The sequence below is a fragment of the Lineus longissimus genome, chromosome 10 (assembly GCF_910592395.1).
Source record: "Lineus longissimus chromosome 10, tnLinLong1.2, whole genome shotgun sequence".
Classification (NCBI taxonomy): Eukaryota; Metazoa; Nemertea; class Pilidiophora; order Heteronemertea; family Lineidae; genus Lineus; species Lineus longissimus.
The window spans coordinates 18,025,274-18,038,546 of NC_088317.1; the positions used below are offsets into that span (position 1 = coordinate 18,025,274).

Here is a 13,273-nt window from a genome sequence, read left to right on the forward strand (position 1 = left end):
AATGTTAGCAGAGTCAAAACACTGCCATAGAAAATTCTAGTGACAGAAATTTGTGAGGAGAATGACCGAACTGTTATCTTTTCAACAGAATGTTTCACATCTTTCAAAAATGAAATTGCAGACGCAAAGCGACGCTCAAGAAGATCTTCTCCACTCAATGACATTCCCACCAGCTAAGCATGATTTATTGCACGCAGTGCTGCGCAAATCGTCTTTCATCTAGATCGACTTAACGCTTCGTCACTTGATTGATCTGAAGAGGAGACAGAGGTCATGAAAAACCAGTAGCATTGATTGCCAATGCAAATAATGGGCACATTGAAAGAGATGTGTACATAGAAGATTCATGACTTAATTGAGCAAGTAGCATTTTGGTATTGGCCATTTTCGGAGATGTGTACACAATGAATTTACCACTTAATTGCGCAAGTAGCATTTTCAGTATTGGCAAACAGAGGAACAAGTTGATCGTCTAATTGCCTGAATCCAAAGGGAATGATAAAGATATATTTTCCTTTGGGATAGTAACTATTTACTACGCTTGGTGTAGCTGTTATTTTTCTCCTCCATCAAGCAGCAGTTTGAGCAGTATTCACCTGACCTACAATATAATTTTGATAAGATTTTCTGCCTCAGAGCCATGTATTTTCTTAATTATTTGTCATGGCCAAAACATGAAAATAAATGGTATGCACAGACATTGCCAGGTTTATAGTTTAGTGTACACGCATTACCAATCATTCTCTATGATATTGGTTGAACATTAACAGGTGTTTGATTAGTTTTTATAATTCAAAGCACAAATGTTTAATAAAAACCTTCATAGCATCACTTAGACTTTATTGTGTTTACTTTTGGCTGTGCCGATTGCAGGTGGTTTAAACAAGCTTTCCTTCTGTCAACACAATGATGGGATTTCACAAACAGATGAAGTATTGAATATTGTAAATTTACACTTCAGAAAAATTTACATTAAATTCCAGCTAGAATCATGCATTTTTTTAATGATACATACTGTGTAAATCAAAGCCAACTGTAGAGAAGAGAAATACTTCACTCTAAGCAGAATCCAGTGATTTAAATGTAGAGTCTGTGGTCAATTGCCTAGCTGCGGAACAGCTAATCAGGGCAGGGTGTATCCTAGTTCTGTAGGAGTATCAGTCCCCTGGATGAGATGCTGGTTGATAGGTGAACTTCCAAGTCAAGAGTGGTGCCATTCATACTCCAGAGATGTGAGGAGTGAAAAAAGTTAGGCGCCTGACTCAAGGACACGGATATGAAAGATGTGATCTCTCTAAAAGACTAACCCACGACACTTAGTTGAGCTATGCTTGCATATGTCTCAATTGGCGATTAAGCACTTGGTAGTGATATCTAACCTTCAGTAGTGAAAAGGGTTAATCAACTCGACATGCACGTGTAATACCAATCTCCAATATATTTACTTCCAGGAGCCATCACTGTTATTGGCAGAATTATCAGCATTCGGTACAATTCCCATGATCGTAAAGGATGTCGCTGCCACTTTCCAACCCAACTGGGATCACTACGATTACGAATTCATACGACCGTACACCTGGAAATCAGCAATATCAATATTGTGGTTCGACATCCACTCGTACCTTGATGGGACGGAAGGCAGCAGTGGAAGAGGTTTCAATTGATTAGAACTTGCCAAACATGTGTAGTCAATGCATTGCTGTTTCATCACATTCATACGAAATATATTTCATTTTCCACTGGACCACTTATTGCTTATGACTTTGCCCCTTCAGTGGCAGCCAATTTCAAAACACACCCCGTATTCCAACACAGCATCAAGTGAAAATCTCGCAATTAAAGATCGATGTCACAATGATAAAGCACGGCACTCACCGCGCATAAAAACCCACTTTCCTCATATCCGACTGCACAAGCTGCGATAACTCACAAATCATGCATAAAAATGGTGAGCGCTGAAATTTACAAGCGACACACTTCATTTTTTAATATATTTAGTCATTACACTCAATAATCAAAACAATTAGATTTGATTAATTCAATTTCCCAAATGATTTATTTCATGTTGCTGTCACTTTTTGTAATGTGCTCTTTTTGAGATTTTGTCGGAATTTTGAGGAAATTAGAAAATCTGCCTTGATGATTCATTAATAACATAATAGGTCGTTATTCAGAAAACGTGGGCTGGGAGAAATCGAAATGAACATGATGAAATAACACAGAAAACATTTTAAGGTTAGCTGTCACAAAAGCGTATTTATCCGATATTATTTTGATGGTAGACACAGACCTATTTCCATATCAAATGATATAGATTGAATGGAAAAACAATCACTTTTTTCTGCTGACTAGTATACTCCATTAGCCGAGGGATACCATTAAATATTACACCTGACTTGAATACCGAGTTTCCTCATCAGAGGCAATAATTGCTATAAATCTAAAATAATTCTTCTGTTAAAGTGTTCTCAAAGTGTTCTTCCATTTGCAAGAGTTGTATTTCTTTTTCACCCAAGAGTAGCCCCCAGTCTGTGTTACTTCCCCACGGGTAACCACCCTAAGCATGTTTAGTTCAGAGAGTCCTGTCAAAACACAGTAAATTCGTTTTAGGAATTTTCCAAATAAAGTGGTTATTTACCCGAACTCAAATTGTTTGTTACATGTACCAAACACAATCTATTGGTGACATTGCGTTTTCTAACCTAACCGAAGTTTTGAAGTGAGGCCAGCGCAACGCCATGGAATAAGCAATGATAAAATGTGGAGAAGTTTATCTCTTTCTAGTTGTCAATGGACTATTGGGAATCATCCACGGAAAAAGGTACACACCAGAAAAAAACAACGAATTCGCAACGCTGAATTTCCTTTTGCGCGAATATTTCAGCTTTCGCCTAACGCTATCAGAATACACCAAGGAAAGAGCTGTTATTTAATTAAAGTAATGCTAATTGAATCAAAGGATGATTGTGGGTATCTCTTGATTGCGTTAGCTCGTGTTGTATTCGAGAGCTTTCGTTATCAGTTTCGTAGTAGTCCATCAATCATTTAAAGCTAAAATAGAATGCTTTAATTCAGAGAGTGAATGGCGATATCATTTCAAAACAGCCGGTAGATCATATATGTGTATGTTTTATGGCTGTGTGATAACTAATACTGGAGATATGAGTGAAAAACCTTGAAAAGTACAAGTAACGTCACATTTTGTGATGTCACATGTACTTTTATGTGTAGCGTGACAGTGAAGGCCATGATGCACTGAGGTGGCGCCATCATTTTGCAACCTGCAGTGAAATTTTGGTGTCGAATATGGCAGAACCGCACATCACATATCGTCTATTCTAAAAACTATGAACGGAATAGAAAGTGAACAAAAACAATCAGCAAACTGTGTTTCCTCCCTGAGCATCCGTACAGTCATCAATCAGAAAAAAAGTAATCACTCTTTTGAATTACTCAACACTTGGAATTGCTATCAGTGTACGGAAGCGGACCAAGTTTGATTTCATCCAAGTTTTAAACTGTGCTGGTATGTTATGCAAGCATGGCCCCCAAGGCGCTGCACACAATATTGGAAGTCAGATCGCGTGCAACAAATTTATCAACAGAAATCGCATAGATTCATTTGCGAGATTTACTGGTAATGTGCGACTTTCATTTTTCGAGTTTTTTTACATTATTTCACAATTTTAAGGATGCAAGTTGCAAAGAGATGAAAAAATAACATTCAGGCCTCCCGGAGGAATTGAATTTTCTTTCACTTTATCAGGTTACGTGGTGTGTAAACTAAATTTTATCAGCAAGCATTCGAGCAAATGCAATTGACGTAATTTTTTTGAAGTCGTGCTGAATGTGGTATCTGTAGGTGGTGGTGAGTTTAAGGCTAAATCTGATTTTGTCAAAGGTGACGGGAAAAAGTTGCAAAATCAATAAAAAAGTTGATACATGTCATAAGGTTGGGTACAAACATGATCTCATTTACAATTGTGTTTGCTATCTCAAACTAAGCCCTCCACGTTAGGACTCAGAGGATCTTGCCAATGAAATCAGACGCCACAAGCTCAGGTGGCTTGGATATATCTCCGGATGTAGCACACCCAAAGGCAACCTGGAGAAGAACTATGTCCAACAAGTTAAATTTGATGGATCTGTCTCAGGACGAAACACAACTGGCAGCAGAGAACAGAGAGCAATGGAGGGAAAGTGTTGTGGCCCACGAGTGATGAGAAGTTTCTAGTCCTGCAAATCTAAACATAATAGCCAACAGAGCATTTGTAAGTTCTGCTTAGCTGGTCAAAACAGAACCTAAAGGGATTTGGCTTCCCAGTTTCTTCAATATTGTAAATTCAGCTCGTGGCCATTTCCTCTTCTGCGTTTATCAGAAGAGCTGGCTAATAAAATTCTGACACCAATTTCGACAAGATCAATGTTGTTCAGACCTCTTTCACACCCTTCTGTTATTCTGAAGATTACAACACAAATAATCTAATAGAAACCAAATTGGTGTGATCTTGTAGCCAAGTCGATTAGATTTGCGATATTTAAATTATGCACGAACCGTTGCAAAGGTTTGAAATCAATTTAGTCTGAATATCGTCTGAGACTCGATCATGATCGCGGACTGGCCAAAGTTAACTTATTCATGGGCAGCCTGCTTTCAGATGTACTCGACATTTAGTTCATTTCAATCAAAGATTATGCAAGGAAGGTTTCCAATCAGAACTATTAATATACATAGACATTCGTTTTAGCTGACAGAGTACATTTCATATCAAGCCGAACAAGAAGACTGTACATTTACATGCGATGATGCACTGATGAATCAGTTTTACTTGGAGTGGAAAGCACTTTTGGTTTCATTTGCATCAATAAACATTTGAACCATTCCAACTCAATCTTGCCCACCAATCCGAACAATATGCAAGTGATCTAATAAACGCGATATTTTGCATGTTCGGGTCTCACTTGTAAGACATCAATGGGGTAGGCAAATGATATTAAGAGACAGAAAGCTGGCCAGAAATCTACTTTAGCGATGCGACTAACACGGTCATGATTTGGAAGTCGAGAAATTTAACCCAAGGAATCGACATCAATGGCTTAGTGGGGCAAGACAGGATTTTGGGAAGCTTACAAATGCTTATTGCAAGCATGATTTGAGTCAAAATCCAAGGTGACTTCAGAGATTCTTCTATGATCCAATGAGCCCAACACCACTGAGAAAATATTGACTGGAAAATGTTATATGTTTTCTTTGGCTCAGTGCTCTGTAAATCATGATACGCAGCTCTACATGCGCAGTGCAGCCTGACATGAACCGAATATAGGCCTACTGCACAATCTTCCTCATAAAAGTGACCAAACCGATCGAAACCAACTTCACCCCTAAACCATACACATTAACCATGCATTTATTTAACGAATCACTTATTGATTTGTCATGTTAGCATGTATGTGCTCACTTATTTCGAACATTGCAAGTGGCAAGCGGCCATCGTTGACTTGTTTCCATTATTGATCGGAACTACTTGTTATCCTTCGCACTTCTGTAGCTTACAATAGGACGCCGAGGGCAATTTGTGACCTTCTTGGGTCAATTGACAAAAACCACTAAAGCGATCGCCGACACTATAGCTTCGAGTTGACTTTTCTAAGCAGTGATCATAAGGATAGGAATGTTATTTCAGAGTTGCTATCCTTATCTTTTCCATACCCAGATTACAATAGGATGCCGACGGCAATTTGTGACCTTCTTTAGTCGATTGACAAAACCATTCCACAGTTCACCATCGCTGGCTTTAATTACGTCCGCAAGGCAGTGATCATCAAGCCTGTCAATGGAACTAACTAAAGTTCCCATCCTTATCTTTCACATGCCCAAATTACAATAGGATGCCCAGGGAAATTTGCGACTTTCACTGGTCTTTCACTTGGTGAAACAACTCACAACATGGAGTTGTCTTTGCCAGCAGCCATCATCAGCCTTGGCATTGAAGGAGTTGCATTTGGCAGTGTCATAGGTGAGTTCGTTACTACAAAGCATAGAAATCACGAACTGATCTCTCCAACATTGATTTGAATCTTGATTCTCATTGCCAAGCCACAGGCCTAACAAAAATATAACTACAAAATCCACAATCTACAGTTCTCTTTACTGACCAATATATTCTGACAAAATATTTATATCTGCTCAACTGAGTTCCACCACTGTCTCTTAACACGTCAATGGTCTCATCACTCAACACACACATACAGTCATAGAAAGTAATGACTTTTTTCCCCGATTGACAAATAAATTATTCAAACCTGATTGTTATGTGCCCTGTGCCCATCGTTGTGCACATACAATGAGCTGATGGACATGTTGGACTACCTAAATCACTGCATGCAGACATGTTTCAACACGCACAGCGAGAAATTATTAACAGGTGCATCTGTATCCAGTAAGTGGGTTTTTTAGTTTGATTTCAATTCAATTGCACTCGAATTTGAAATGTTCGACCGTATATATTATATGCTGACAACATTTACTCAACGAGCTCAATTCAATTTATAATAACAGTCGTAAGCAATGGTTAAGACTGAAAAAGAAATGAGGGAAACAGAAGGCCAGACGGACACAGATTATACTGATGTCGAATGCTATGAGGAAGAAGGAGATACAATGTGAGAGTTAATCCTGGACTTCATACGATACTCTAGAAATACAATACTTTGGTCAGTATAGGTTTTTTAAAAAGAGGTGGGGGATTACTGCCCATAGATAGCAGATCGACTTCATCAAAGACGTCACATGAGCTTTTTTTCTGTTCTATTCAAATTGTCGCAGAAGCATCATATAGACCAGGGGCCGGTTGCACAAAAGTTATGGTGATAAAAGTATGTTAGTTTATCTTTTTATGTTAAAGTCCCTAACTTAGCGTTAGCTAACATAACGCTAAAATTGAGTTTCACAAATCAATGTTAGGCCCAATGTTAACTAACGCTACTTTTAAGTAAATCAATGTTAGTTGCTAGGGACATTTCCCATAATGCATTTGGTCCTCATATTGAAAGCAAGACATGCAAGATGGCTGCCTCCATAGAGAATCATTCATCTCAAAAGACAAAAAGGGAGAGAAAACCAAATTTTTCACACTCAGAAGCCGAAGTTTTAGCCGATGTTGTCATAAATGAACTTGGGATCTTGCGATCCAAGTTTTCGTCAGATGTGACAAACAAAATGAAAAAAAACAAATGGGATGAAATTGCCCTAATGGTTAGTTCCTTGGGAGTGGCCACAAGGACCGGGGATAACTGCAGGGAAAAATGGAACCAGCAGCTTTCAAAGGCGAAAGAGATCCATTCCCTGCAGCAAAAACACCAGAGAGGGACTGGCGGAGGGGGAAAGATGCCACAGGCCGACCCTACACTGCAGAGAATAATAGAAACATTCGAAAAAGACGCAGCATTCAGAGGCATCACTGGTGGATTTGAGTCTGCAGGTAGGTACACCAGGCTCCGATTTAGCCTAATTAGGCCATAAAACGCTATCTACTTCTACCAGCATATATTTCTGAACATAGGCCTAAGCCTTACATAGGTCTAGATTTCATAGCCTGATGTCAATCTTCAAAAACATTGGTGGAATTAAGCTCAACTCGGCCCTACCCTGGCTAAGTTCAAAGTATGTCGTCTGGTGCCTGCATCGATATTGGCACTCTGCCAGCCATTTCTGTTGGACTTCCTGTGTGTATAGCGACCATGTGTACATGCTGACATGACAGTGCATGCATGCATTTTTCAAGCGGCCGAAAGTACAGCTTTTCATGACCGTCACTTAGAAATAGTACCATAGTAGTTGACTTCATAGCTCTATAAATCAAATTCATCAGCAGATAAGGTAGTTCAACTGCACAAAAGTACAGAAAATGTGGTTATTCGCTGCTCCAAATACGCGCTTGCAAATTTCCCGACTCCATATTTCTAAACGCACTGAGCATGCCCAGTAAGTGTATGGAACGCAAAGTTTGCAAATAGTACTATACAGGGTGAAACAGAAATAAGTTCCAATATAAATATTTTGTTAATACTTTTAATTTATTCAATAAGTCATGCATCATGATGCATGTGAATTACCTCAAAGAATTAACAAAATGATCGCAATTGTACACATTAGGCCTATTGTTAAGCTGACATCACCCTGTTTTAATGGAATATCATAGAAATTTGGATTTTCAATGGATTTAATTAGAATTTATTGATTTTTCCCGCCAATTTATGTGATTCATTCCCTTTAAACTTTAAAACTTTCATTTGTTAATATTTTCAGTAACCACACCTATAAAGGCTACAGCAGCAGTCTCCCTCCCTGCTACATTACCTGATCTGGCTGGTTGGACTCCTGGTAAGTTTAATTTAAAGGTGCTGGAAGCTCGATGATAAATATGCCCATGTCAATTAAGAGCCGAGTATTTCTTAGACTATGATACATTACATTGGTACCGGTATACAATGGAAGAAATACAAGTAGGCCTACTGAGAAACAGAAAGCGACTGTAGTGACCCGGTTAGACATCATGCGTCTTTAATTTAGAAATAGTAAAATTATTTTTTATGATAATTTCATTTAATTTTTCAGTAAATCAAGCTGCAGATGTTGATGTCGACTGCTCAGATGCAGTGGTTGTGGCAACCTTTGATCGTCAACCACACGAAACACACATAGAGGGAGCCACAATAATTCTTGGTATGCTATTAGATACAGGTTCGGTCTTTCAGTAGGCTATCAGGCCCGGGGTCTAATACTGTATCGATGCTGATAGCCTGGCCCACACCTCATATATCAAGGCATTTGCATTTTGGATATTTGAATCTATATTTGCCAGAGTTTTGGTTGCAAAACATTTTGTGACCTTTCGTGATTTGATATTTATCATCATATAGGCCGAACTGTCATTTTTATTCTAGATTCTCAACAGACGATGACAGCCACTGCAATGACTGCCCCAAAATCTCCAGCCAAAAAGAAGGCCAAACTGTGCAAAATCACTGGTGAGTAGTTGGGACTCTAGAATGGCGAAAGCCTTTCTTGATTTTAAGCAGTCCCTACATGAATCAATCAAATGTGCTAAAATGAGCTCTGGCCGTTCACAAAGTGACAAAATTGAAGTGCTTTGTGATCCATTTAACCCGTCATAATTTGTTTCATTCTCTCCTAGGTGCCAGAAAAGCACATGCGAAGGGTCTGCTGACAGACGCCATGTGCCGACAGAAGACTCAGCAGGATGTATTTAACATGCAGCTTGAGGTCCTTGAGGCAACTCTTGTTACGCAGAAGGCCACAACACGTACTCAGGAAGTTCTTCAGAAAGAGGCTGGCCTTCGAATAGAAAAGCTACAGCTGGAGATTGCTCTGCTGAAGGAAAAGGAGTTCTTGGGTCTGTCGGGCATTGAACTGTAAATTTATGTGTAAATAGTATCTATGTTTATAGGATTTGAATTTTTTAGATATTAAATATATTAAATAGTAAATATATAGTAAATATCAAGTTATTTAAAACACAAAAGGATCAGGAGCATGTAGGCCTATCTGGTCATCTCGCATCTCCTGGTCATTCTCAGGAGCATTGGCTGGTTCTGGGATGTGATCAGCATCAGGACGTGGCTCACTGGGGCATATTATTCTGATGTGCGTGCCGTCGATGCATCCCAATACTTTGGGAAAATGTGAGATCCCATAGAATCCAGCTTGAATTCGACGCCTCTCCTCCACCGACTGGGGCCACACAATAAAATCGTCCCGTGCAGCATCTAACAGGCCAGCCACCCTGTGCACCACACGACTTACACTAGCTTTGTCTACACCGAAAGTGTCCCCAATAACTTCAAAGAAAGCTCCAGATGCAAAATAACGGAGAGCAATCAAGACTTGCACCTCAGGCGAAATTGCATGGCTTCTGTTGGTCGCACTTTCAATGTCCTCCCTGAGCATATCAACTATCAAAACAATGGTTTCTCTGCAAAAACGGTATCTTTTAAAAAGTTTTTTGTCATTGAAGAACTCCAAGTGGTTGATTCTTTCTCTAAAATGCCGTGGAGCTTGAAAAAATGGCTGGAAAGCCACAAACAGGGCCTGATTGTCCACCATTTTGTTTCAACTAACTCCAAAATAGGGATTTATCTTGGGGTTAGGAGGTCAGTTAAAGTTAGCGTTAACTTAACGCTACTTTTAAATAATTTTCTTTCTTGCAACCCAAATTAACTTTTTGGAGTTAAGTTAACGCCAAGATAAACTAACAGTGATTTTTAACTATTTTTTTCTTTTGTGCAACCGGCCCCAGGAGAGTGGAAAAACAGAAGAAAGCCTTCACAACCACACAAAAAATTCTCATCGAATTCAACATCATGGTGATCCGAAGCTTATGTGAAATAAAAATGTCGCTCTATTTCACACAAGGTTCATATCGCAATAGCCTGGCTATTACAGGCGAAGAAAATCTCCACCTGACGTAAAAAACCTCTGTGGTTCAACTTTCGATCTGGTGGTCACGGGTTCGACTCCCTGTGCATCCACAACATTTTTTCTCTTCATTTACTTTTTTTTCTCATTCATGTACATGTACTTATTATTAATAATAATAATAATAATAATAATAACCTCACAACACTTACAGAAATCGTAATTGTCTCTTGCTACATCGAGGAGGCGCACGGAGGCGAATAAGTGCATTTTCCTCCAACGATACTTTATTGCTTGCAAAGGGCCTCAAGCGGGCTTCAACCATGAATAAAGAGCATGCATCCAAACCAGCAATTGGAATCGCTGCAACCTACAATTATGATAGCATGCAACAAAACTTGCTCGTTTGCAGGAGTCATCACAGGTTCCGGCGGCAAGAGGGAATCGATGTCAAATTGGCGGTCCTACTGGGTGTATATTGAGCCAGAGAGGCAAACCACCCAGAACAGGAGATCGAGGGAGCGAAAAACTACTGGATAAGATACAGTACTAACAACTAAGGTATCCAATTACTAGGAGGAAGGTACATCATATTTACAAGAGCGATCGCCTTGATCAAAGCAGGATTGTTGGTAATGTCATTATTGTCACATGTCATTATTGTCACCTGGGTGAAGATGAGATTTTAGCTGGCTTATGATAACTGAGCTAACCTTTTCCTCCGGTGGTGGAAGACATGGCTAAAGAGACATTAATGTTGTGGGGTAACCCGCCGGGCTTTTCAACTCAGCATATTGAACCAAATATGAAGACTTGGGAATCCAGTAGATCACTTTTGAAATCATTCGATATACTGTTTATCTGTGAGACACAAGCGAGATAAATCACAAAGTACAGGCATGAAACGTTTAAGAATTAGACTATAGACTCAAAGTATTCTAAGAGGACATGATATGTCCACAGACACAACAAAATCAATCAAGCATCCCAATCCGACTTGACACTGATGAAAGATTCAATATGTGTACACGTATCAGATGCAAAGTCATTCCCTACTAGTCTATACATAATTATCAATTTATGAGAAGTAGTGATAAAAACGAAATTGTTTAATGTGCCCAATACTTTTACAACCCATTCGTTACAAGCTTTATCAAACAGGAACTAATGAAAAAGTGAATCTGCAATTCTATAGTGCACTACAAATAGTGAAAGAATTATCTAATTGAGTTTTGGTTGACCCATGTTAGTGGGGGTATGAACGGTGTGGTACAAGCTGCACTTATGAAAATAACGTGTCAATAAGCAAGATGGGGGACATTTCATATTGATGCTAAGGTTGTAGTTGCCATGTCGCATCAATATCAAAGGAATCCAAAGTTTTCATTGAATGACAAGGAAAATGCTCACGTGGAAATGTAAAGTAGAAATTCTGCTATTACCTGCAATCATAACATTACAGTTACATGACATACAAATATTCGGAGCCCCATAAAACGTTGTGCAGAACACCGCATAAGATCAGTAAAAATAGCTGAAAAAAGCGTTAAGCGATTGATCCACTATATCATGATTACTATAAGATGACATTTCTCATTATCACAAATCGTTACCTTAACGAATTCAATTAGAGCACCTTCCCATCTAATCCCGTACGGTAAGCCCACTAATTGTCAAGGTGCAGTGACACAGCTGATGAATGTCTTGCCTGTGGCTTTTGATTACAATTGACATTTATTGCGACTTTTAGTTGGATAAAGTCATCGAAGCATTGCAACTAGTCAAGGCTTGCAAATGAGAACTAACAGTAACAAGCCAACTATCATCAGACTGGGGCCCTGACCACAAGACCACGTTGATTTTCAAAGTCAGATTATCAATGCTGACAAACTAGAAACGAGAACCAGGAGTAACTGCTTCTTTACAACATCAAGAGTAAAAACTCCAAAGAAATGGAAAAAGAGGAGACAAAATGAAAGGCGACCCTGTACAAACTCTTCTGTACACAAAGCCATCACCAGAAATTGCCCAAGCCTCAACAAGAAAAAAACTGCTCAATTGTCCAGAGCTAATGAACTGCCAAGATGTTGACCCGACCACCAACGGGCATGGCTCTCATGGCAAGGGATATCTTTTGTGCTGGGTAGTGATGGAAACGGTAGAGCCGCAATAGGCTTTACAAATAGTATGCATGTTGTCCTCTTCTCATTACAAACTAGAGATAACGAATGTCAAGAACATTGTAGTCTGTAAAATGTTTCTCGAGCATTGACCAAAGACTCTCTTATTCTGGTACTTGATTAAACCTGGGTCACGTAAGAGTCTTTTTAAGGGTAATGTTTTGCTTGTCCAATATTTGTCAGGAAGAAGGGATAACTAGAGCAGGTGTTGTATCCCAATACGTATATACTTTTTCAGAATATCCCGATCGGGCAGTTTAACGGTCTAATAACTATTACTTATTACCTTCAATACCTTACCTCACACGAACATTGGATAATTGATTCCTTGCCACAGACAGGCAATGAATAAATACCAAGTCTTAAGTTGTCATGGTCTTAGCTGCAGCCAGATTGGACAGTCCATATAGAGTGAATTAATCCAGCCGAAGGGTTTGTTACAATATATCTATCACCAAAAGACTCAAAATTTAGGAGAGGATGGAGACTCCCCATACATTGATTCCTTTACCCCCACTGCTTGAAACATGTACTCTACAAAATACTACCGAAATATAATTGGTTCCACGTCGTTTCAAATTATTTTAGAAGTGCAATTGCAATATTGTGAATGAGATTGTGAATCAATTGGTCAAATATGAATTTCGCTCTCAAC

At 39.1% G+C, this 13,273-nt stretch overlaps 2 protein-coding genes across 12 annotated transcripts in view; one reads left to right on the forward strand and one right to left on the reverse strand.

Annotated features, from left to right (window-relative positions):
- LOC135494436 (uncharacterized) overlaps nt 1-13,273 on the reverse strand; it is a 411,711-nt gene that overhangs the window by 85,094 nt on the left and 313,344 nt on the right. The gene's annotated exons all lie outside the window — the stretch shown is intronic.
- LOC135494806 (uncharacterized) lies at nt 6,846-9,124 on the forward strand. Of its 2 annotated transcripts, none has more exons than XM_064783093.1 (4): nt 6,846-7,481; nt 8,309-8,383; nt 8,618-8,725; nt 8,947-9,124. In XM_064783093.1, exons 1-4 carry the CDS (start codon nt 7,001-7,003, stop codon nt 9,036-9,038), a joined length of 756 nt encoding a protein of 251 aa, XP_064639163.1. In that variant the 5' UTR covers nt 6,846-7,000; the 3' UTR covers nt 9,039-9,124. The 2 variants fall into 2 exon arrangements, 1 of the variants encoding a protein (XP_064639163.1); XR_010448462.1 differs by lacking the exon at nt 6,846-7,481 and adding an exon at nt 7,807-8,027.

What these genes read in the sequence shown, in the direction of transcription:
- LOC135494806 (XM_064783093.1), top strand. Translation starts at nt 7,001, where the DNA reads ATGTTAGTTGCTAGGGACATTTCCCATAATGCATTTGGTCCTCATATT. An exon ending in TGGTGGATTTGAGTCTGCAG is followed by an intron (nt 7,482 to 8,308) that starts GTAGGTACACCA and finishes TAATATTTTCAG; the next exon opens with TAACCACACCTATAAAGGCT. An exon ending in GGGAGCCACAATAATTCTTG is followed by an intron (nt 8,726 to 8,946) that starts GTATGCTATTAG and finishes TTTTTATTCTAG; the next exon opens with ATTCTCAACAGACGATGACA.